General features: G+C 38.1%; 1 protein-coding gene across 2 annotated transcripts in view; it reads left to right on the top strand.

The window, feature by feature from the left end:
* The window catches only part of AGPAT4 (1-acylglycerol-3-phosphate O-acyltransferase 4), a 183168-nt gene that overhangs the window by 107342 nt on the left and 51238 nt on the right, over positions 1–24588 (top strand). For both annotated transcript variants that reach the window (XM_069070390.1, XM_069070391.1), the window contains one exon: positions 16059–16228. In XM_069070390.1, coding sequence (XP_068926491.1) covers positions 16059–16228 — 170 coding nt within the window. The remainder of the gene's footprint in view (positions 1–16058; positions 16229–24588) is intronic.

Genomic DNA, 24588 nt, shown 5'->3' with positions numbered 1-24588 from the left:
TTCATAGGAGCAAGATATACAGGATAAATTGGAAACCTCACATCTGGCTCTAAGGAGGATTTGGAAAGACTTTTTTGTAGATAGTGTGATTTTAGCTGATATTTAAAGTAATTTATGACTGTAAGATTAAACATTTATTAAATGCCTCCTATGTGCCAGACACCATGCTAAGCATTATAATATAAAGAAGGGAAAAAAACTCGGCTCTTAAGGATTTCAGAGTCTAATGACACATTTCTAAGCCTCAGTTTCCTCTTTTGTAAAATGAAGGGAAAGTCTTCAATCCTCTCCAGGCTACATTCCTGACTTTTTCACACTTCTTGAACATTTCAGGAAACTCTTTATACCCCCTGGACTTCACATAATTGTAAGTACCTCCACCCCTGTGATCTTTCCATCTAAATGGCTGATTCCTCCAGGTACTCTCCATTGCAAGGAAGATACTCAAGCCAACTATGTCTTCATTCCTTTCTAGGTTGTAATTTTGATGTTCAAGAATTTCTCTACAATACCACCCCCCTTCATGTTTTGCATCCCTGATTTTCAGCTATATTTGTATATTATCTTCCCCCATTAGGATGTAAGCTCCTTGAGGGCAGGGATTGTCTTTCTGCTTATTTTTGTATTCCCAGCCCTTGGCTAAGTGCCTGGCACTTAGTAAGTACTTAATAAATATTTATTGACTTGATCTATGAAATGAATAATAATAATTACACTATCTGCCTCTTGGGTGGTTGTGAGGAAACTAGCATGTGAAATCAAATGTCCCATGTAAGTTTAATGTGTCATTGTTATTATTATGACCTTGGTAAGTAATTTTAATTTAATTTTTCTCTATTTCCTCATCTGAAAAGCAAGGAGAATGGACAAGGTCAATTGAAAGAGTGAATGAATAAAAGAGCATTCATTAAGTGCATATGTCATTACATAAAATGGAGGAAAAAATGAGGTAAAAGGAATTCAAACCTGAGATGGAGGAAACTTTGTTTATTCATTTTAAATTTTAAATTAGCTTTACAGAGTTACCAACCAGCAGGATGGGAGCCCAATGGAGAGAAATGGATAGGACAGATTTATGGAGCAAAATCGACCTTGGAGCCCCTGGGATGTGGTGTTTAACTCTTGGTTAACAGTTGCTGCTGGGAGGTTGACCTCTTCATAGGAGAATGGCCTGTTACTTAAGTTTTCATTTTTTTCAGAGCCTTGGGAACCTATAATTTTCTAGAGGAATTCACAGAAGGGAATGTAGGTATTACTAAGGTAATAAGAAGAACCTTTCAGAAGTAGCAAGGTCCTACGTGGAAAATCTCGATTCTCAAACCCCGAGTTTGAAGAGATAAATGATGTATGCTTCAGTCATTCATCAGGTGTTTAGTAATCACATTCCTTGGACCAGAGATTTTGCTAGGAGTTAAGGATACAGATGTAAACATGAAACAGTCCTTGTCTTCAAGGGAAACAACATGGAGAAAGGAGAAAAGTCCAGGGCTGGGGACTTGCAAGGCACATTGATATCAAACTCTACCCATGAAGCACCTGTTTCATATCTAGTGATGTACTTGGTGTTGGAAGTTTACAAAAGATTCTTGTCTTAAAGGGATTTAATGGAATGTTTGAGAACATAAATCTGCAAATCATGAAATAATTAGAAAACAATACAAATTACTTTGTAGATAAAGAGAGTAAAGAGATCACTGTGTTGTGGGAGATCAGTGTGGGCTGGAATTTCTAGGGAAGAGATGTGTCATGAATGATAGAAGATGCAGGAATTTAGCTGAACCCTAAAAGGCAGAGGGAGGAGAATGTTGGAAGAAGGTATGAAAATGAGTATGATGTGTTCAGAGACCATGAAGAGGCTAGCCTACCTGAATGTTGGGTTACAATGAAAACCAAGGTCTGTTGAGAGTTATCATATTATAAAATGGAGTCAGATTGTATCAAGCCTTGAGTTCTGGGAAGGAAAAAAAATTTTGGTTAACTAGACCCCAACAGAGGCAGGTAGGTGGCAGTGTAGATTGCCTGTTGGACTGAGAGTCAGGAAGACTTGACTTCAAATTCTGTCTTATTCCCTTGCCTAATTGTGTGATCCTTTCTTTCACTTAGCCTTTTTGACCTCAGTTTCCTCATCTGTAAAATCGGCTTAATAGTAATCTATATCTCACAAAGTTGTTGAAAGAATCAAATGAAATAACAAATGTAAAATGCTTTGCAAGTCTTAAAGTACTATCCAGATGCCAGTTCTTGTTTTTATTATTAATAACACTATTATTTCTATTGTTGTTGAGTAGAACTGGGAGAGCAGCAAGGGAGAGAGAAGCAATTGTTTTTAATTCAGAAACCCTGGTATTTTGATCAAGTGCATGATGAACCCCAAGATAACATTCCTGCCTTTTGATTCTTTACTCCTCATGCCTTTGAGGGCACCCCTGTGTGCTCACCAGGGGACCACGCTTCTCTGTTATTTGTGCAGCTGATTACCTGCAGTGTCAGCTGCTGGGAGGATGAGCTGGGATGACATTTTTCTGTTTACTAAGCTATGCCTAATTATTTAATTTCATGTTTGCATTTCAGGTTTTATGCTGGACCCAGACAGTGTCTGATGGGCAGCATGTAATTTGATTAATAATCCTCAGATGAAAGGCATGGTAAAAATGCAGAGCAATAGTATTCCATTTTTCCCCTCTCCACCATTGTGTAGTCCCAAGGGAGAAAGAGATTCTTTTCATGTTTTGTTTAAGGCATGAGAATGTTTTATGGGGCAAATGTTGACAGCTTCACGGTGTCTTTATTTTTCCTAGTCTCCTGGATTTCTGGGATGAGAGGAGGCTAGATGAATTATTAGCAAATGAAAGGTAGCAAAGGGATGTGATAAGAGTGGATTCATACTTCAAGTAGGGGTTTAGTTCAGCAAATATTTATTAAATGTAGAGTACTGTCCTAGGTACTGAAGGGAGGAGATGTTATTAAGTTTAGATGAAAGGTATTGTCCTTAGGAAACTAAGTCTAGTATACCCATAGTATTTACTTGACAAGCTAAAGAATATGAGAACCGCACAAGTGTAGTGTGTTGTATGATCAGAGTGGGATGAGTAAAGGTCATTACTAAATAGTGGGATCGTGGAGGAGGTGGCTTTTGAGTGAGTTGGAGTAGTATGGCATGTGTATTCCAGTCTTAGGGACCAGCATGAACAGAGGCAGAAGTGGCTATCCTCAAATTTTGTAGAGCTAATAGTGAACATGTGTGGTGCAGTGAATAAAGGCCTGGCCTGGAGTCAGGAAAACTCTCACCTCAGATACTGACTAGCTGTGTGACCCTAGGCAAGTCACTTAATCCTATTGCCTCAGTTTCCTCATCTGTAAAATGAGCTGGAGAAGGAAATGGCTAACAGATCCAGTGTCTTTGCCAAGAAAATCCCAAATGGGGTCATGAAGAGTTGGACATGACTTAAAATGGTTGAACAATAAGTGAGCAATGCAGTTTGGCTAGCATATGTAGTGAGGTAGGAAGAAAGTAACCTGGACAGGTAAGATGGCATCAGATTGTAGAGCAACTTGAATTTTAGTTTAAGGAGCTTGACTTTGGCTTAGTACACAGTAGCAACTGCAAATTGTGAGTGACATCATCACAAACAGTTGAGTGACATCAACAACTTTAAATTGAAAATTAGTTGGGCAATGATATTGAATGGAGGGAATGAAGAAGAGGAGAAGTAGAGCTGGTGAAAACCTGTTAGAACAGGCATTTGCAATAATCCACATTAGTATTACTAAAGATTTGATGTGAGAACAGATGAGAGAAAGACAATGGGGAGTTTAGCGGAAAATATAGTTCGGTTTTGGACCTGTAGAAACTGAGGTGTTGGTGGGGCATCCAGATGGAGAGGTTCCATATGCATTTAAAGATAAAAATTTAAGTTGGGAAGAGAGGCTAGGCTTGAAGATGCAGAATTTGGAAGTCATTGGGAAAAAAAGGGATAGTGGAATTGAGGAACATGGTTTAAAATCTGGGAAGATTTATATGAACTGATGCAATGTTAAATGAGCAGAACCAGAACACTGTACACAGTAACAGCAATATTGTAAAATCATCAACTGTGAATAATTTATCCACTCTCAGCAATATAGCGATCTAAGACAATTCCAAAGAATTCATAATGAAAGATGTTATCTACCTCCAAAGAAAGAACTAATGGAGTTTGAATGCTGATTGAGGCATGCTTTTTATATTTCTTATAATTTTTGTCTCTATTTATTTTGTAACATGTCTGATATGGAAATATGTTTTTCATGACTGCACATGTATAATCTATATCAAATTGCTTTCCTTCTCAGGAAGGGGGGGGGGGAAGAATTCGGAACTCAAAATTTAATAAGAGAATGTTAAAAAAAATTACATGTAATTGAGGGGGGATAAATTAGAAAGAAAAAGAAGGGATACATGAAGATTTGAATAATACTGAGTGAATTAGATTGCCAAAGAAGGAATGTAAAGAGAGAAAGATCTGAGAAAGGGGAGAAGACTGTGAAATGAGGACAATGGTCAACAGCAAATGCTGCATAGAGGCCAGGAATGATGAAGTTTGAAAAATGAACATTAGCTAGGTACAGCACATGCTGTAATCTCTCCTACCTGAATGCCTGAAGGTAGCTGATCTCTTTAGTTTAGGAATTTTAAGCTACAGTGGGCTTAACTCATGCGATTTTGCGCTGAGTCTAGCACTAAGATGGTGAATCTCTCAGCAGCTGTGGCCACCAGCCTGCCTAAGGTGGGTCAGATTGACCCAGGTGTCCATCATTAGTGGCATCAGCCTATGACTACCTGCTCCACTTCCAACCTGAGTGAAATAGGGAGAGGCAGTCTCCACAAAGAAACAAACATACAAACACACACTGGATTTGGTGATGAGGAGGTTCTTGGTATAGTGAGAAAAGTTAGCAAAGAACAAAGAAACCTCCCTTTCTGTGCCCTAGGATAGGAGGAAAGAAAGAAAGGATGGGTTTAAATGAGAGGTACAAATAGGAAGCTTTTATAGGCCCTCCAATTTGAAGTTTCTAGGGATTTAAGGTTCAGAGACTTGTCACTTGCTGTTATTTCCTTTCTCCCAAGAATTTTGACCATGAGACATTTTTGGAGACTCGGACCTACACCTGTAATTGACTCTTATGTCATTCAGGAGTTTATAGAGACAGATTACAAAAGTCAGACATACATGGAACACAATGAAGCCTAAGAAGATTAATGACTTCAGAGAGTGTTTTACAAAAGTAATCCATAGTGGTAGATTTGGTATATATTGTGTATTACATGGGATTTGGGACAGTAGCATAGGGCGATAGGTATGGGAGAGGGGAGATCAGTATGCAAGTCAGTCATTCTGGGGGAAAAATATATCTTTTCTCCATGAAAGGATTGATTCTGTAGCCCTGTCCTGTAATTAAAATACTGGTTGGAAGAGAAACCATGGTGATGCAAGTCTGTTAGCTTATTCATCATTTCAAATCAGTGTCTTTGGGGGGAGAGGGGAAAGTACAGTATAATAATGAGGAGAAACATAGTACAGAGATGAAGCCAGCTTGATTATAGAGCATCAAGCTCAGCAGGGCTGAATTTTTTTCCTCTACTGTTGAGGTAATGAATTTCATTACAGAGAATGTGAGTGTGTGGGTGCTTGTAGGCAGATTTCCCCATTTTCTCCTGGATGCTGTGCTCAACTGAAATCTATTCGAGTCTCCCCATATTTGAGCAACTCTTGGCACTTAAGTCTAAACTTGAATAAAATGACTTTTAAAATAAAACATGCAAGGCTTTTAGATGACAGAAAAATTTCCACAAAGTTATCTAGAATGGCAATCCAGTCTAATAATAATTTGGGAATTTTCCATAAAGACCGAAATATATAAGGCTCGGGAAGCTGAATTAAGATAAGCAGGGAATCTTCACAGATGGAGTTTTTGTTGTTGTTGTGAAAAACAAAATAGTTTTAGAGGCAGTTGGTGGCATAATGGGTAGTTTGGGGCTTAGAGTTAGAAAGAACTGAGTTCAAATCCTTCCTCAGACAAATTATACACTACGTAAACCTAGGGAATTCATCTGACTTCTTAAGTCAACAAGCATTTATTAAGTGCCTACAGTGTACCAGGAAGGTAGCTAGGTTTATGCAGTACATAGAGGGTCTGTTCTGGAGTCAGGAAGACCTGAGTTCTGATGTGGCCTCAGATACTAGCTGTTTGATCCTGAGCAAGTCACTTCACCCTGTTTGCCTCAGTTTCCTCATTTGTAAAATGAGTTGGAGAAGGAAATGGCAAACCACTCCAGTATCTCTGCCAAGAAAACCTCAAATAGGGTCACGAAGAGTCAGACATGACTGTACAACAATAACAACAGCAAAATTGGAGGAGCAGAGTGCCCCAGTAGGGAAACATGACAACCCCAAAAGGGGTCACAAAGAGTAGGACATGACTGAACAAAGACAACGTGCTAGGTGTGGTGCTGAGAACTGGGAAATCAGAGAGGTGAGGGATAGCCCTTTCTCTCAAGGAGCTAATACTTTAATGGGGGGACAAATGTGGACAACTGTATATAAATAAGATATCTACAGGCTAAATTGAAGTTAATCAGCAAAATGAAGGCCCTAGTGCTAAGGGGAATTGGGAAAAGCTAATACTAGAAGACTGAATTTTAGCTCCCAATTTAACTTTTTTAGTCTTAATTTCCATATCTGTAAAATGGATATAATTATAGCTCCAATCTCACAGTTGTCATGAGGATCAAATGAGATAATATACTTTAAATGCTTTGTATATCTTAACATGCTTTTAAAATGATTGCTATTATTTGTTTTGACTGTAGCTGTTATTCTTTGGGGCTTTTGTGTTTGTTTGTTTTGCCTTTTGGAGGGGGGAATGAAGGGCAATTGGATTTGCCCAAGGTCACACACCTAGTAAGTGTTAAGTGTCTGAGTCTAAATTTGAACTCAGGTCCCCCTGACTCCAGGGCTGGTGATCTATTCACTGTGCCACCTACCCCCCCCCCCCATTGTTTGTTTTTGAATGAATTGTTTTTAATTCAAAACATTTTGTTTTGAATTTGTGTAATGTTTTGAAATCTGAGAATTCTGAGGGCTGCTCTCTTGTATGTTTTATCTTATCTTCACATGTATTTGTCATTTCAGTCCCACTCCCTACCCCATCTAGAGTAGAGAGAGGAGACCCTGCATCATTCTTCTCTTTTTGTCTCTCACCCCCCCTTTCCTAGTGTAAGAAGCATAACACACTATTTGTGTAGGTGCTCAATAAATACTTGTCACTGGATTGATTTGCTATCAAAAGCTGCTGAAATCTGGTGGTTGTTTTGAGTGATAGTAGAGGCCCCTGCTTCTCAGAAGTCCCCAGTTGCTCCTGGCAACTGCCTGTAGCTTCCAATATCACTCCCCAGGGAACCAGTTACTCTGGTTCAGCTGGGTAACTTGTAAGATGGAGGAAAAATCGAGAGTCCCTTGTACTTGTCTCCCTTGTGCCAGCCCACCTTCCTGGAATTGCTGTTTCAGGGGGGCCAGAAGGGACAGAGGCTCTTAGGTAAGCAAAGATAAGAAAATAGCAGTGCTGTTCAGAATTCAGCAAGCAGCTCTGCCGGGTTTTTGTCACACATTCTGCAGATTGTGTGAGTGGGTGGAGGAGGTGTTGAAATCTGTATTAATTTTGGTGGAAACATTTATATGCCTCAATTAACTTCTAGGTGTCTCCGGTTCACATTGAGTACCAATCCTTTGCTTGAGAAAAGGGACAGTTTGCACACTGTGAACATTTGTTGAGCCATGTAATTAAATGCACAGGACCTAAGCGGGATAGTATGGAATGATATCTAATCCAAATGACAGGTTTTCCCCCTCCAAACAGCCTTCATAATAGGCAGATGCTCTAAATACAAAACACAGGGCCTTTTGCCAGAGTTCCTACTTGAAAGCACCTGATAACAGAACTCAAGCTTAGACGCTTCATTATAGCATTTCAGAAAAATAGCACAAAAGGGCAGTGCCACCAAGTAGTGACTCATTATTATTGTTCATAAGCAAGGATATGCAGTTATTTGCAAAGCAGTATATCAGTATCTCTCCACAAGGACTTCCTCTGATAAAAACTGCTTCATAGATGAGATCACATATATTGGAGTGCACATCAATAAAGTAAGCCAATAAGTCAACAAGATTATTAAGTGTTTGTTGGGTATGTGACATTCTATGCGGTACCTTGGGGCATGTGTAGACGTAGCCTTGGCCTAAGGAACCTCATAGTTGGAATCAATCAAGACTGTATTCAAGACTGGGAAGTAATATACATTGGGCTTAAAAATAAAGATAGATCAGAAAAAAATTAGGGCAGTTTTGGGAGAGAAGTGAGTTGGACATGGCAGTTGGACATAAAGGGGCTCAGAGAAGGGGAAATTAATGCTAAGTTGAGAGTGTCACAGAAAACTCTTAAGTAGGATGATATCAGTTGTTGAAAGATCAGGATGTATTAGAAATGAAAAAATAGCTTACTCCAGCCCTGCTATGGATCTCTTCCCATCACCTCCTTTCATTCAGGGCCTTACTTTCCTCAAAGATGACCTGGAATGGGGCTGGCAGTACAAGCATAAACATGTGTACCCAACCTAAAAGACATGCACACAGTGGCCTATCATTGGTTTGCTATGATAAATGGTGAGGGCAATAAAGCAAATGTATGTACTGGTTTTAGTTTATGGCTTTTTTTGTAAACAATTGCTTGATTTTAAATCTTGGACTGATTCCTTGTCATCTTGTGGAAGTGACAGTAGGTTGTTGAAATCTGCCCTAGGGCTCTCTGTAAAGTGTGTCAATCGATACAGGCTATGAGTGTTGACTCATTGACTCATTCTGCTTGTGTGTCATTTTGGGACTAACCTTCAGGGAGGGGTGATGGATTTTTTTTCAATTATAGCCACTTGTTAAGACTGTCTGCTAAAGCATAGAATGGTTACTTGCTGCCATATGTACTAATGGAAGGAAACATACCACAGTAATCATAATTCTGTAGAAATATTTGTTATATTTTAATTTTATAAATTTAATTTTTTATTCTGACCTTTACAAACATCAAAAGAAGCACAAGCATATAGAAAGCAGAACATAAAAAGAGGAATGCTTAGTAATGTTCTTCTATACGGATTGCCTTTTTAAAAAGCATAATAAATTCAACATATTAGTTTCAAAGCTCTCCTGCTTGAGCATTTATGTTGCCCAAAAAGGACAGAGGAAAATATATGAACACTAGTCTTCTGTCTCCTATCAACTTTCTCCTCTTCAGGTAAGAAAAAAAGAAGAAAAGCCCTTATAACAAAGTCAAGGATAACAGATCCATACAATGGCTAAAAATGTTTGCATTTCTGTACCCTGAGAGGTGGGTAACATGTTTTTCATTGGTCCTCAACAATCATGATTGGTTATTGCTTTGATTGGAGTTCTTTAGTTTGTTTTTTTTTTAAATAGCAATGCTATTTGTCCATAAAATGTTAATATAAATAAAATAATACATTTTTAATTTATTTAAAATTTTCACGTTATCTTTTGTCTTTATGTGATTATTTCCAAGCCTGTCCTTCTACTCCTGCTCTACCTAAAGAACCATTCATTTTAATAACAAATACAAAAGAAAGTAGAGGGAAAAAAAGCAGTTCAGGAAAATTAATATAGCAACCAACTTCTGAATGTACTGAATTCCATACTCATAACTGCCACCTACTTCAAAGAACTGGGGGCAGGGGGAAAAGGTGAATCTTCTAATCTCTTTTGGGATTAAACTTGGTTATACTAATAATATATCCTTCAGTTCCTTTGTTTTGTTTTGTTTTGTTCCTTGTTTTAGGTTTGTTCTTGTCAATTACCTTTTGGTAGTAATTCTTTTACCTAGTTCTATTGACTTCATTCTGTATTCATTTATCCTTCTATTATAGGTCTGATTCTTCTCTGAATTCTTCCTCTTTGTTGCTTTTTATGGCTGAACTTATGTCTTAACTTTTGACATTTTACATAGAACTTTCTGATAATTCAAAAGATCTATTTCATTAATGTAGTTGCTTCTTCCCATTGATGTAGATTTGAAAATTCCCCCTCCCACCCTACATCGAGCTTCATTCCTGGTCTAGAACAGCAGTTCTTTAAGTCTGGTCTGGGGAGTGACCCCTGAGGATCTTTGAATTTCTTTCAGGGTATCCATGAGGTCAAAATTATTTTTATAATAGTACTAAGATGTTTTAATTCTCAGTGCAGTAAATATCAATAGATATAACCCACAAAACCCAAAGCCCTTTGTGGTCCTTCAGTACATTTTAAGGGTGTAAAGGGGTCTTGACACCAAAAAGTTTGAGAATTTCTGATTTAGAAGATCATCCACATAAGTTTATAAAGTCAAAAATACTCATCAAATAGTCAAGTATTTATCAAGCACCTGCCAAGTGCTGGAAATGCAAATACAAAGAATAAAACTATCCCTACTCACGCAGAAGCTTCCTTTGTGATGGTAGAACTCCCCTAACTTGTTCATATCCTGCCCAAGGGCAGGCTCTGAATGATATCCACAACCCAGGATTCTTTAGCTCTGTTGCTCGCCAAAATGTTTCTGACATTGGACAGTTCCACTTAGGATGATGTACCCTTCTGTTTGGAGTGAAGTTAAATTTCTTCTTAATCCAGGAATTCTTAATATTTTTGTGTTTTGGGGACATTTTTGGTATTCTGAGGAAAACTATGGACCCCTTCTCAGAGTCATGTTTTCAGCAATTGAAGAAAATGTTCAGTTTCAGTTAGAGGTTATTGAAAATAAAGATGATCTTACCCCATCCAAATTCATAGACCTTCTGGTTCCTGGACCCCAGGTTAAGAGCTATTCTCTTCACCAAAAATAGAAGTCCAAAGAAGGGAAATTCTGTATACCTATCTTTTTGACAATTTCTTCACATTAAAGGCCTAAATTCACAATGTCATGGTGAAATATTTTTAGTTTAGTTGAGAATAGTTACCATCATTTAGTTCCCCTGGAAGCGGCGTTAGGAAACTAGAAAAAAATAAGACACTAGGGTGACTTCTTGGATGCTTTTTCTCTGTCATATGGAACAGTCAAACCCTTCCTGCTGACACCACTCTTAGAATTGTCTTTCATTAAGTTCTTAAAATTTACTTGTGGTATCTGAGAACCCATCTGGGAGAAGAGCACTTAAGCCTGCAGAAACTGAGAGTGGAGTACAACCTATAAGAAACTATCACAATATTCCTTATGAGGGAAGCAGTGAAGGGCTTGTATTGGCAGCTGGAAGTCTATACTCTGTGAGTGTCACAATCCATGTAGGAAAATTTGAGAGTTTGCTCAGCTAGTCTTTTGGTCTGTATGATGTGCAACAGACCAGTTTTACCAGTTATTTGATTTCAGGTGGGTGAAACCTTCACATACTTGGCAATCTTGGTCTCTTACTGAACACCTTCACATAGATACATCTATCTCTAAACATCACTATAGATATATCTACACAAACGTGCATATTAATAGAAGCATAGTATGATAATTTATGACTGAATGGTGACTTAGGGATTGGCTAATTAACCTATCCTTTTATTTACAGTTGAAACTGAGAACCAGAAAGGTTGTACCCATAGAGTTCATTCATTCATTTTTTTTCTTTTCAGTATTTGAAAGTAATAAAAAGCAAGAAAAAGACCTCTTTTGCCATCATTCAAGTTGATGTCAGCACTTCATTTAATAGTAGTAGTTCTTTAGTTTCAAGATTAATGCTTGTTTTTCAGTTAACCCTCATAAATATGCTCAGAAGAATTAACTTATGAAGGCACAACTTGGTATTTGAAAACCATCCAATAAAGCCAGGAGCCTTTTGGCAAGATGCATGTGGAGAACTGTTGTGTACTGTGTTAATGATATAATCTGGTGGTTGAGCCCATGGGAATTCTGTGTCATGCTGTGTACTGAAGATTATTTAAAAATCATGTTGTTATTAATAAATTACAATAAACCTGAAATGGCTCTCCATATTCTTTGGATTCCCTCGAAGTTTGCTGTCCTGGACACTGCTTGCAATAGGAGGGCTAAGAGTTGAGATTTTTTTTTTTGTATGGTAATTTGTCATGGTATTTCTTTTTTTTTCTTTTTGGAGGGTAATTGGGGTTAAATGACTTGCCCAAGGTCACAGGTCTAGTTTTTGTATTAAGTGTCTGAGGCCGCATCTGAACCCAGGTCCTCCAGGGCTGGTGCTCTATTCACTGTGCCACCTAGCCACCCTGTCATGGTATTTCTTGAAAAAGTATTAAAACTTAATGGATCCATTGAGGTTAAGATTCTCATAAACTTGGAATTCACCGCCATTGACAGAGAATAAATGGTTGGGGTAGACAAGGGATACCTGTTTCTATAATTTGCCAGTGGATTCCCAAACTTTAGAATAAATAGCCTTTTTTGTCTAGGGAGAGATTAGATTTCTGTAGAATTCTTGATGTTCTTTATTAATTGATTTTTAGTTTTCAACATTCACTTTTATAAGATTGAGTTCCAAAATTTCCCCCTTCCCCTCCCCAAGATGGCATGCAATCTGATATAGGTTATACATCTATAATTATAATAAATATATTTCCCCATGTTTCATGTTGTGAAAGAAGAACCAGAAGAAAAAGGAAAAACCAGGAGAAAGATAAAAACAACAATACCCTCCCAGCCCCCCCAAAATGGTCTGCTTACATCTGCATTCAGACTCCAAAGTTCTTTGTCTGCATGTGGATAGCATTTTCCATCATGAGTCTTTTGTGGAATTGTCTTAGATCATTGTATTGCTGAGAAGACCTAGAGACTCTTAATGTTCTATAGAATTACCTTGTATATGTCTAACTACAATATTCAGATACTGTATTTATCTTGAGCATCTCTTCTTTCTTCTAGGGATAATAGTAAGGAAAACTTTAATTAGGCACCAAATCCCAGCCCTTCTGTTATTCTGGCAGCTGATTACTAAAGGTCATCTTATGTTTTAGCTCTTATCTGAGATACTTGGACAGTCAATAGACAGCCACAGTCCAGATCCATACTGTCTCTTCTAGTCACAAAAGAAAAACCTAGAAAAAACCCTTTTTGATTTTTCTTTGCTACCCGAAGTCTCAGGTTTTCTTCAAGACTCAACTCAAGTGCTACCATCTGCAGGAGACCTTTCCTAGTGTCTTCCCCCCAGGTTTCATTTTGTCTGTTTTGTAGATGCTTCTTTATTTAATTCACCCTCCTCCTTGAAGATGAGAATATTGTGGTTTTTACTTTGTATCTCTAGTATCTTTGTATCTCATTGCTTGGCTCAAAGTAGATACTCGCTAATGGGAAGTGCAGTGTACCTTTTTTCATTAGCTTGTGGGCATAATAGGAACTGATTGCTTCCAAATAATATTTTTGGCTGTGCCACCTTCGTTCCTGCTGCATGCCAAATATGCACAATTAACTCATGATCTTTAGGGTGTGTAGCTCCTTTGGAGACAGTGGCAATGATCGCGTTAAATCCAGGAATATTGGATAGGAATTTGGCGTCTAGTCAACTCTTAATCATCTACTTTTCTGACAGTGTTTGTGATGGGACCTTTTCAACACTTGCCAATGGTGTATCATTCAGGTGCAGTAGTATCTATCTGTTCTTCTGTCTATCCATCTATCTATCATCTGACATTTTTCAGGCATCCATCCATTATCTGACATTTACCTATTTATTGATGTATATCCATTTGATGTCTATCATTTATTTATTTACCTATCGGTCCATCTGTCATCTGACATCTCTCATGAATCCATCTGTCATTGGACATTTACCTGTCTACTGTTTTATGTCTATGTCTACTGACACCTACTAGTTACCTATCTCTGTCCCTCTATCATTTGATATTTATCAGTTATCTACATATCTACATTTTTGTTGTTGTTCAGTTGTTTTTTAAGCATGTCTGACTTTTTATGACTCCATTTAGGGTTTTCTTGGCAAAGATACTAGAGTGGTTTACTATTTCCTTATCCATCTCATTTTACGGATGAAGAAGCTGAGGCAAACAAGGTTAAATGACTTGCCCAGGGTCATGTAGCTAGAAAGTATCTGAGGCCAGATTTGAATTCAGGTCCTCCTGACTCCAGGCCTAGTACTCTAGTCACTGTGCCATCTAGTTGCCCATCTGTCTAACTCTATCCTCTGATATTTGTCAGTTATCTACCATCCGTCCATCTATTGATCTGTCTGCATCTGTTGATCTATCTATCTACCTAATGTATTGTTCTGAAAAAAGCGCCAAGCGCCTTAAGAAATTCTGTCAAGGAACAACATCTTGAGTTATTGAAATGTGAGGAGCAGTCAGAAGTATTGGAACGTCTTCTACAAACCTCTTCCCTCTGCCTCCTTATAAAAGCGTACTTCATAAACTAGTGATCATTAAAAACCTTTTTTGAAAACAATGGAAAATGGATTCTATATTCCTTTCTGCCTTTTAACAATGAAATAATCTTTGCAGGTGGTGTAGAATTTTCAAAGTTTTCATTGTTGAATTATCTACTTATAAGTAAATCTGCTGTATTGGTTTCTGACTGAATAGATTTCAATCAACAGATATTTATCAGACATTGAGTAGGTGGTCAAAAATGTTTGTGGACTGATAACTATTCGCAATCAGAACTGCCTATATTAACCACTCTACTAGCCAGATGTAGGGTATGGAAAGACAAGTGAAACAATCCTTCAAGGAACTTATACTCTATCAGGGGACAGAGAAGTAGTTTTGAGTCATTCTTCTGTCTCTTGTGTGTATGTGGAAAGTTGTCATACCTCTTTGGCCTTCAGTTTCCTCATGTATATAAATGAGGGTGTTGAATACATGGTTTCTCGTGTCCCTCCATTTTGAAATGTAGAATCCCACAAGCAGTTATATGTAGGATCAATTAGGAAATGATCCATGTAGAAAGTAGCAATGGGCCTGACCTTTTTTTTTCTTTTCTAAAGATGTAACCAGATGTTCTGTGTGTGTGTGTGTGTGTATGTGGTTTGTTTCTTTTTTTGAAATTCTATAAGGGCCTCTGGATCATAGTTATCACAATAAAATTCTAATTACTCTTTTACTTAGACCAAGTACACTGTGATAAATACATCACTTCTTATGGTCCTGCTGTTTCCTGAAGTTTTGATTTCATTGGTGTAGGTTGCCTTTATACCAATATATGTCTTAAGCCTTAATAGCAGGTCTTAATGAGTTTCTAGTGATCCCCAGCTATTAAAATTTGCTTGTCAGTCATGGACTAAGGAACTCAAGATTTAAGGTGGTGCTTGCTAGTCCATCTAGCAGTTTCCTCTCATAGTCTGTGAGAGTACAGTATCTCTTCCCCCAGCATAAGGAGACATCAGAGTAATATTTTAGGGAAGGAACTCCTGCTTTCTTTTTCTAAGTCTTCTTACCCATGCCTCTACTCTCTGTTTTTGCTTTTCCTTCAAGTCTCATAAAACATGTTTCTGCCTCCTGACTCATCTGCCATTTTGTTATTCCTAGTGCTTTTAAGTGTTATAAGTGGCAAAGAAAAATAGAGTATTTAGGAGTCTTTGATGTAGTTTGTAAGCATCCCAATTAGTCATTTCCCAGGATATAAAAAGTGGCATGCATCATCTCACCTTGTTCTTTTAGAGCACAATAAACAAGAAGCCACATACTATTGATGGAGCCAAGATTTCTGATTTATTGCCTCTCCCCCGGGTACTTAGAGAATGAAAGCTTATGTCTCTGAGGCTCTCCACCTACCCTCCCTGGAGAGGATTGCACAGGTTCTCTCTTCTCTTTCTGCTTCTATGAAACCATTTTATAGCTGACCCTTGTACTTCAATGTTTCAAAATATAAGTTGAACCTACTTGAGCCAAAGTGGATAGTTTTCCCTTAAAGTGGAATTGCAAAGCAAGGTGTACAGCTCTCCCCAGCAGTGTAAATGGCTTTTAGTCACCAGAAATTCACTAAATGTCTTTATTTGTTGTGGTTTGTTCCAGAGTTGGTGATGCTGCTGGAATGGTGGTCAGGTACTCAGTGCACACTCTACACGGAACCCAAGGATTATGGCAAGTACGGGAAAGAAAATGCCATCGTAATTCTTAATCACAACTTTGAGATCGACTTTCTCTGTGGTTGGAACTTTTGTGAACGATTTGGGGTCTTAGGGGTGAGTCACATTCTATCTTAGGGCAAATGAGATAATTTGCACTTGTTCATGAATATAACTTGACTTTTCTCTCCAGTTTGTTGAGAATTTATGAAAGTGACTATAATGGATTGAAAGCTTATATAGTAACCCTCACTGGTACTTGGACACTTGGAAAAATGCATTTTTATAGAAGAAAAGAAGTAGGAGGGATGTTAACTCACTTGTACTGGGTCATACAGGAAGAGCAGATTGAGCCTATAAGTATCCACATGGTAATATTCCCTTTAAATTCTTATGAAAAATACCTGAATGAGTCCCTGAAGGAGAGGAGGAAGTATTAGCTACCTTGCTTGCAATAAAATGTAAAACCTCTAAGAAAATGCAATGTCCCACCTTTGTCTTGAAGAAAAGAAGTTTTATTTATTTTTGTCATAGGTTGAGCTGCTGTGAAATGATGTCTCTTCCTCCTTTGTTCCCTTTCTTGTTTGGGTGGTCAAGTCATTATGTCAAGTAATGTTTCCACAAGACAACCAAATAAAAATGAAACTGAGAGGTGTGATTCATTCCTGCTTCTCCCATTCAGTCCAAAGTGAATCAAAATTTCCAGCATCTCAAAATAGACATGAAACCTAACCCTGAGTTTATCTCTTTTGAGCTTGAGGTGAACTTATTTTCACATCGTGAAAGTTTCCCTTCACATTGAAATGGTCTCATCTGACCACTTCAATGAAGCTTGGAGGATTCAGCCTACTTAGGTGTACCTTAGGCTTGCTTGAGCACGGGTTCCTCAGAATGTGCTTCTTGAGGGCTATCCTCTTGGTATGGTCTTTACTCTGAGTGAATGAATGAATGGAAAAAAAAAGTCTTATGTGTTTCCTATGCACAAAGCCAGCCCTATTCTAAGTGCTGGGAGATACAAATAGAAAAGTAAGACCATCACTGCTTTCAAGGAGCTCATGTGGTTTATAATATGATAATAAGAATTAGAGTATTTTTTCTATGAGTAGTTCACAGAAAAGAAAAAATCAGTTGATGACCCCATCTATAAAAATGTTTAGTTGTTTCTCTGAAGCTGTGTGACATAGTGGACAGAAGACAGAACTTGTAGTTCTGGGTTCAAATCTCACCTTTTATAATCCAAATGATTACTGGCAAGTTATTTCCCCTTCAAGGCTTCAGGCAGCTTGTTTGATTGGTTATAGATTGATTGTGATCTATATTAATTAAGGAAATTCCCACACCAGTACTATCACAGATTTTGACTTCATAGTATATTTTTATTTTTGCTTGTATTTTTTTATTATTGCAAATATAAACCTTATTTCTAGTTCCATATTCTGGCCTCTTAAGGGAGAGGGGAGGGAATAGAGCTGGAGGGAGTAATAGGGGAGGTGTACAAGGGAGGAACAGTCATAAGAAAGGTAACAGAATCTAAAGAGAGGCATAGAGAAATATGGATATAAAAACAGAGTTAAATGGAAAGAGACCCAAAATACACAAAAAAAGGGAGAGAGATCAACCAACACAGAAAATCATAAGGAATAACAACTCCATTCTGTGATGTATAAAATACTTCAAAGCTATCTTGCCTTTTTTTTTTTCAAGTATAGACACACATGAGAAAATTCTTTCTCAGTAATTGCCATGTAGCTGTATGAAATCATGCCCAATAGCAATAGCTGTTGTCATTTCTGATAGGCATGAAGTGTTACCTCAGAGTTGTTTTAATTTGTCTTTCTCTAATCCATAGTGATTTAGTGCATTTTTTCAAATGACAATAGATAGCTTTGATTTCTTCTTCTAAAAACTGATTGTTCATATCCTTTGATCATTTATTGATTTGGGGATTGAACCCATTTTTAAAAAATAGATTTGACTCAGTACTATATTCATTATATATTTGAGAAATGGAGTCCCTATCAGAGGAACTTGCTGTAAAAATTCAGTTACTATTACTGTTCATTTTCTATGGTAACTTTTAACAGAATTTAGTTTCCATGATTGTCTCTTTTTGCTTTTGCTTTGTCTGAGATCATGATTGCTGGAGCACAATAGATTGATTCTCCAGCAACCCTTTCTTTTAACTCTGTGTATGTCTTTCTGTTTCAAGTGTATCTCTTGTAAACAACATATTATTGGATTCTATTTTCTAATCCATTCTGCTATCTGCTTCCATTTTATGGATGAGTTGATTTTATTCATATTCACAATTGTGATTACTTAAACTGTATCTCCCTTCATCCCATTTTCTTTGGTTTCTTTCTCTCTCTTTTTATCCTGTCTTGCCTCAAAAGTTTATTTTGTTTCTGACTGCTGCCTGTTTTTATCTGCCCTCCTCTTTATCTATACCTTTCTCTTATCACTTCTCCTCCTCTTTCCCTATGGATAAGTTCTATCTCTATATACAACTGTGTGTATGTACATACATTATACACACACACATATGTACGCATTTGTGTGTGTATCCTTCTTTTGAACCTATTCTTATAGGTGAGGTTCAACATTGCCTGCCACCCCCCCACCACCCATTTTCCCCTGCAATATAAAAGACCTTCCTTGTGTGTCTCTTTTATGAAAGAAAATTTTCCCTATTCTGCCTCTCCTGTCTCTCTTCTCCCAGTACATACCTCTTTATTCCCCCCCCCCCCTTCATCCCTTTTTGGAGACCATTCTAACATGATCAGCTCATACCCATGCCCTCTGTTTATGTAAGCTCCTTTTGACTGTCCTAAAAGATAAAGTTCTTGCTTTCATGTGTACATTGTTTCTTTCTGGTCGCTTGAAGTATTTTTTTTCCTAAATTTTCCTAAAATTTTTTCCCTAAAGTTTGGCTATAGTAATCCCAGTAGATTCTTTAATTTCCATTTTACCCTCTGGTTCTAAGATATTGGTGCAGTTTTCTTTGATAATTTCTTGAACTATAATGTCCAGGTTGTTTTTATCATGGCTTTCAGGTTGTCCAGTAATTCTTAAATTATCTCTCCTCAATCTATTTTTCAAGTTAGTTGCTTTTCCATTGAGACATTTCACATTTTCTTCTATTTTTTAATTCTTCTATTTTCTAATTTTAATTCTAATAAAATAATAAAATGTTTTATTGATCTTTGATGTCTCATAGAGTCATTAGTTTCTACTTGCCAATTCTAATTTTTAAAGAATTATTTTCTTCAATTAGTTTTCCTACCTCTTTTCTCTGTTTAACCAATTCTTATTTTTAAGGAGTTCCTTTCTTCAGTAATTTTTTGTGTATCTCCTTTTCCATTTGGCCAGTTATTTATAAAGAGTTCTTTTCTTCAGTGAATTTTTGTACCTCTTTTACCGTTAGGCCAAGTCTGTTTTTTAAGGGATTATTTTCTTCAGAATTTTTTGTGCTTCTTTTACCAAGGTGTTAATTTTTATCTCATAATTTCCTTGTATCACTCTCATTTCTTTTCCTTCTCCCACTCTCATCTCTTTCTTTAACTCTTTCAGGAATTATTGCTGACTTTGGCTCCAATTGGCATTTTTCTTTGAGGCTTTGCTTGTAGCTGTTTTTCACATTGTTGAATTCTTCTAAGTTTGTTTCTTGGTTTTCCCTGCCACCATAGTAGCCTTTCTATAGTCAAGTTCTTTTTGTTGTTGTTGTTGTTTGCATATTTTTCCAACCTGTTTCTTAACTTTGAACTTTATGTTAAAGTTGGGTTCTGTTCACCTTGAGATGGGGAGGCACTATGCCAAGCTCTAGGCTTTTTCATGATGTTGTTTTCAGAGCCAGTTTTTGGGCTCTGCAAGTTTTTGGTGCTTCCAACATGGCATGATCCTGGGAGAGGTGTGGTTATTGCTCTCTTGATGTGTACTGTGGTACCCACGAGGGCCCCTTGTCTCTTGAAACTGCACAGAGTAACCCTCACGAGTCTCTGCTTTGGAACTGTGACCACGGCCTTTGCCTCCTTGTGACCGACCCCAGAATTCCTCTCTGCCCCGGAACTATGACTCTGACCTGCACATGGACAATAGCCAGTCAGTGCCACCTATACACAGTACCAGTAAAGGATCCCCTGTAATCTCTTTCTGACCAGTTGTCTGACACCCCACCTCTCCTGCCTCCATTTCTCGTCCAAGAACTCCTGAAGCTGCTGCTGCTTCCATCACTGTTTCTGTAGCCATGTGTGGGCTCTGAACAGACCTCCACTAGACCTCTGCCCTGGTGGTATAGACTTCTGCTGACCTCTTAAATTTTCTTAGGAAAATATCTCACTATGACTTTTTGTTGTCTGTACTGCTCCAAAATTTTGTTTTGAGTCATTATTTTAAAGTTTTTTGGAGGGGAGGGTTGGGAGAGTTCAGCTATGTGGCTGCCCCTAATCTGCCATCTTGGATCATGAACATAGTCATAAAAAACCCACAGGCCCCAGGATAAAGGCCCCTGTAGATTCTAGAGGAAAGTGACTGGAATGATGGGCAAAATAACAATTATGCCAAATGAGGAATAGCTGAATGAACCAGGGCTGTTGAACTTAAAGAAGAGGAGACCTGAAGATGTAATAGCAGTCTTCAAGGACTTAAAGGCTTATTGTAGAAACTTATTCCCCTTGTCTCCTGAGGATCAAAGGGTAAAAGTCGTAGTGAGGCAGATTTAGGTTGAAATATAAAGAAACATTTCCCAACAGAGCACTCCTAAAATGTTACAAGCTCCCCCAGAAGGTAAGGGGCTACTCAACCTTGGAGGCCTTCAAGCGGAGCTTTGGTCAGGCGTAGGGAATCTGTGGCCTTCTAGGTCCTTGAGTGTAGCTTTTTGACTGAATCCAAGTTTTACAGAACGAATCCTTTTATCCAGGGGATATGCTCTGTGAAGTTTGGATTCAGTCAGTGGACTGGACTAGATGATCACTTATGGGTATTATAGCACTATGCATCTTCTGAGGTCTGTCTAACTTGGATGATACATTTCTGTGAATCTTTGTCAGGTCCTACCACACTGGGAAGGCGTAGAGATCAGGCCAAGTAATAGACTGTGGGCCTGTCATCCATGTAGGCCTTATTCAATTCCCTGAGGCTTATTATCAGAAAGTTGGTCATCAGGTGGTGATTTTTTTTTCTTTTGTTACAGCAATTCAAAAAGGCTGTCTACTAATCTGTGATAGCGGAATACATAGCCACAATAAATCACAGAAAGACTTTCTTAAAGTTGGGTCCAAGGCAACATAAATTTTGTATCTCTATTTGTTTCTAATGCACAATAAGACTTTAATAAATATTTATTGAGTTATATTGAATTGGTGTTTCATGAAAAGTAACACTAGCCCATAGTTGCTCAGGGTTCTTCAGTCTTTGAAAGTGACATGGAAGTGTGGGAACCACTACTCAATAGTATTCTCACATACTTTAGGATTTCTTGTTAAAATGCTATTTCCTGGTTTAATTTAAAAAAACAAGTTCCCTCAATCACAGCTGTCTTCAAATAGCCTTTCAGCAACAGGGTGAATCATTTTTCTTCTTTCTCCAGTAAAGGAAGAATATTCAAATATCTGATACTTTTGTTGTTGTTTTCACTCACGCACAACTCTTCATGACCTTATTTGGAATTTTCTTGGCAAAGATACTGGAGTGGTTTGACTTTTCATCTCCGGCTCATTTTACAGATGAGGAATTGAGGCACCTAGGGTTAAGTGACTTGTCCAGGATCATACAGTTAGTAAGTGTCTGAGTGAAAATTGGATTTCAGGAGGAGGAGTCTTCCTGACTCCAGGCCTGGCCCTTTATCTGCTGCACCACCTAGCTGCCCTGGCTAATACTTTGCCAGTCAAGTAAAGGGCTTGTATGGAGAAAGCCTCAAACTAAAACAGTGTAAAGAACTGAAAAGATTAAAGGGAGAACAGTTGTAGCCTTTATTGGAAAATGGACCCAGTTAAGGTAGAAACCACTAGGCTTTTTTTTTCTCCCAAGGGAACTTCTAGATGTTGGAGGAAGCATTTTTGCCCAGTAATTGTTTGATGCAAGGAAGAGCCATGTGTCGATTACAGTATCAAATATCAGATAATTTATCTGGCAGTATTTCCAAAATGGCAGGTTTATTTTTGTGACCCTTAAAAGTAGTAGAAAACAGCATCATTGCATATTAATCAATTAGTAAATAACTTGTGTAAGCAAAAAGGATCTCATCAAGGACATGTGTGATTGGAAAAGGAGGTGACCTGGTCCTATAGTGAGAGGGATAAGGTATGGACAGCCTGAATGTGGTATTCTTATCCAAAAATTATTTTAAAAACTAAAAAAAGACTTCTACTGGTTTGGGTAAAACATAGAGTCATAGATTTAGAACCAAAAAGTACCTTAGAGACCATCTAGGTCAACCTCCTCACTTTATAGAGGAAGAAACTGAAGCCCAGGAAAGTTAAATGGCTTGCTCAATGTCACACCAGTGGCAAGCATAAAAGTGGCAGGATTTGACCACAGGTCCTTTAATTCCAGAGCTAGTGCCCTTTCTATTGTCCCCCATTGGCTCCTGTGGTAGAATTCTTTTTTTTTTTTTTTAAAGCAATCAGGGTTAAGTAACTTGCTCAATCGGGGTTAAGTAACTTGCTCAAGGTTACACGGCCAGTTATTTCTGGGTGGGTGCTGAGTGTCTGAGCCCGGGATTCGATCTCCAGGTCATCCCGACACTGGAACTGGTACTCTTACTCGCTGAGCCACCTGGCCGCCCCTAAGCAATTGGGGTTAAGTAACTTGCTCAAGGTTACACGGCCAGTTATTTCTGGGTAGGTGCTAAGTGTCTGAGCCTGGATTCGATCCCCAGGTCATCCCGACACTGGAGCCGGTGCTCTTACTCGCTGTGCCACCTGGCCGCCCCCCTGTGGAAGAATTCTATACCTGGGACTCCCCTCCTCCCTAACTTTAAAGTCCTACCTAAAATCCCACCTTGAACAGGAAAGATTTTTCTGATTTCCCTTAATGCTAGTGCCTCCCATCTGCTGAGTCCCCCCCGCCTATCCTGCCCGTAGCTTGTTTTTGAGCAGTTGTTTGTCTTTTGTCTCTCCCATTGGGCCATGAGAGTGAGCAAGAGAGATTGTTTTGTTTTTCTTTGCCTCCCTAGCACTTAGCGCTGGGTCTGCTTTATAATGGGCTCTTAACAAATGCAGAGTATGCCTCTGATTATGAAAAATTAAGACTGTTCCAAATTACCTTCCACATCTTTGTGATGCTATCAAATTAATTTTCTTCTTGAATTTTCTCTAACTTCCTCCTGAAATGATAATTCATTGTATAATACATAATTATTATATTATATATAATATTACACTGAATAACAGGTGTTTTGTAGCATCTAATATATTTATTTAATTCTGGTCTTTGGAAAATAGAATACACATAAATTTGGCATTGTGTGCGCATCAACGTAGCATGGGAAGAGACCTCACATGTCATCTAACTCTTCCCTATTTTATCACTTGGAAAACAAGCATCCAATATAGTTAGTTGACTTACCTAAAGTCACACTAGAAGCTAAAATTTAAACCAAGGTCTATTGCCTCCATATCCAGTGCCCTTTTCACTGCCTGTATCCCCTTCCCCCTTCTTTCCCTCTCTCTCCCCTTCTCTGTCTTCCTCCTCTCTCATTTCTTCTCCTTCTCTCATTCCCTTGCTCCTTCCATCTCTCTATCTCTGTCTCTCTTTCTCTCTCAGAAATGTTTCACTACATTAGACTGTTGGACACTGAGTTCTGACTTTTTAAAATTTTAAGGGGATTTTTTCCTTAGTAAAATATGCAGATGCTATCTAGCCCTCTCACTCACAGAAGGGTTTATAATTTGACTAACAAATGCATAGGTTGACTGAGAACCTTTTCAATGTAATTTTAAAGATACAATTTAATTCATAGATACTTTTTTCTATTTCACAAAATATTGCATTAATTCACTGTCACATAGTCCATAAATACACCCATCAATTAAATGATGGGTTTTTTGGGTGACATTCTTTTTTTTTTAAAGCAATCGGGGTTAAGTAACTTGCTCAAGGTTACACGGCCAGTTATTTCTGGGTGTGGTGCTAAGTGTCTGAGCCCAGATTTGATCTCCAGGTCATCCCAACGCTGGAGCCAGTGCTCTTAGTCACTGTGCTACCTGGCCGCCCCTTGGTGACATTCTTATGGCAGGAAAACCTTCATTTTTCCACTGAGGGAACTATATTTTATGACATTTTCAACAATAATATGTTTTGCCGTGTGCGTGAAGAAAAACTCCATGTTGTCCAGGTCTGAAAACAAAGTTTATTTTTAAGAATTGTAATAGAAAGTATATTGAGGGTTACTTAGAGGCATCCATTTGTTCATTCATTTGACAGGTAATAATACTTAGAATGTGTAAAGTATTATGCCACAAAAAATTCTTTGCTGCCAA

This window comes from Petaurus breviceps, unplaced genomic scaffold (assembly GCF_028583685.1).
Source record: "Petaurus breviceps papuanus isolate PSGF00001 unplaced genomic scaffold, PetGlider_PUasm1.0 90808, whole genome shotgun sequence".
Classification (NCBI taxonomy): domain Eukaryota; kingdom Metazoa; phylum Chordata; class Mammalia; order Diprotodontia; family Petauridae; genus Petaurus; species Petaurus breviceps.
This window is presented reverse-complemented; position numbering and strand designations above follow the sequence as displayed.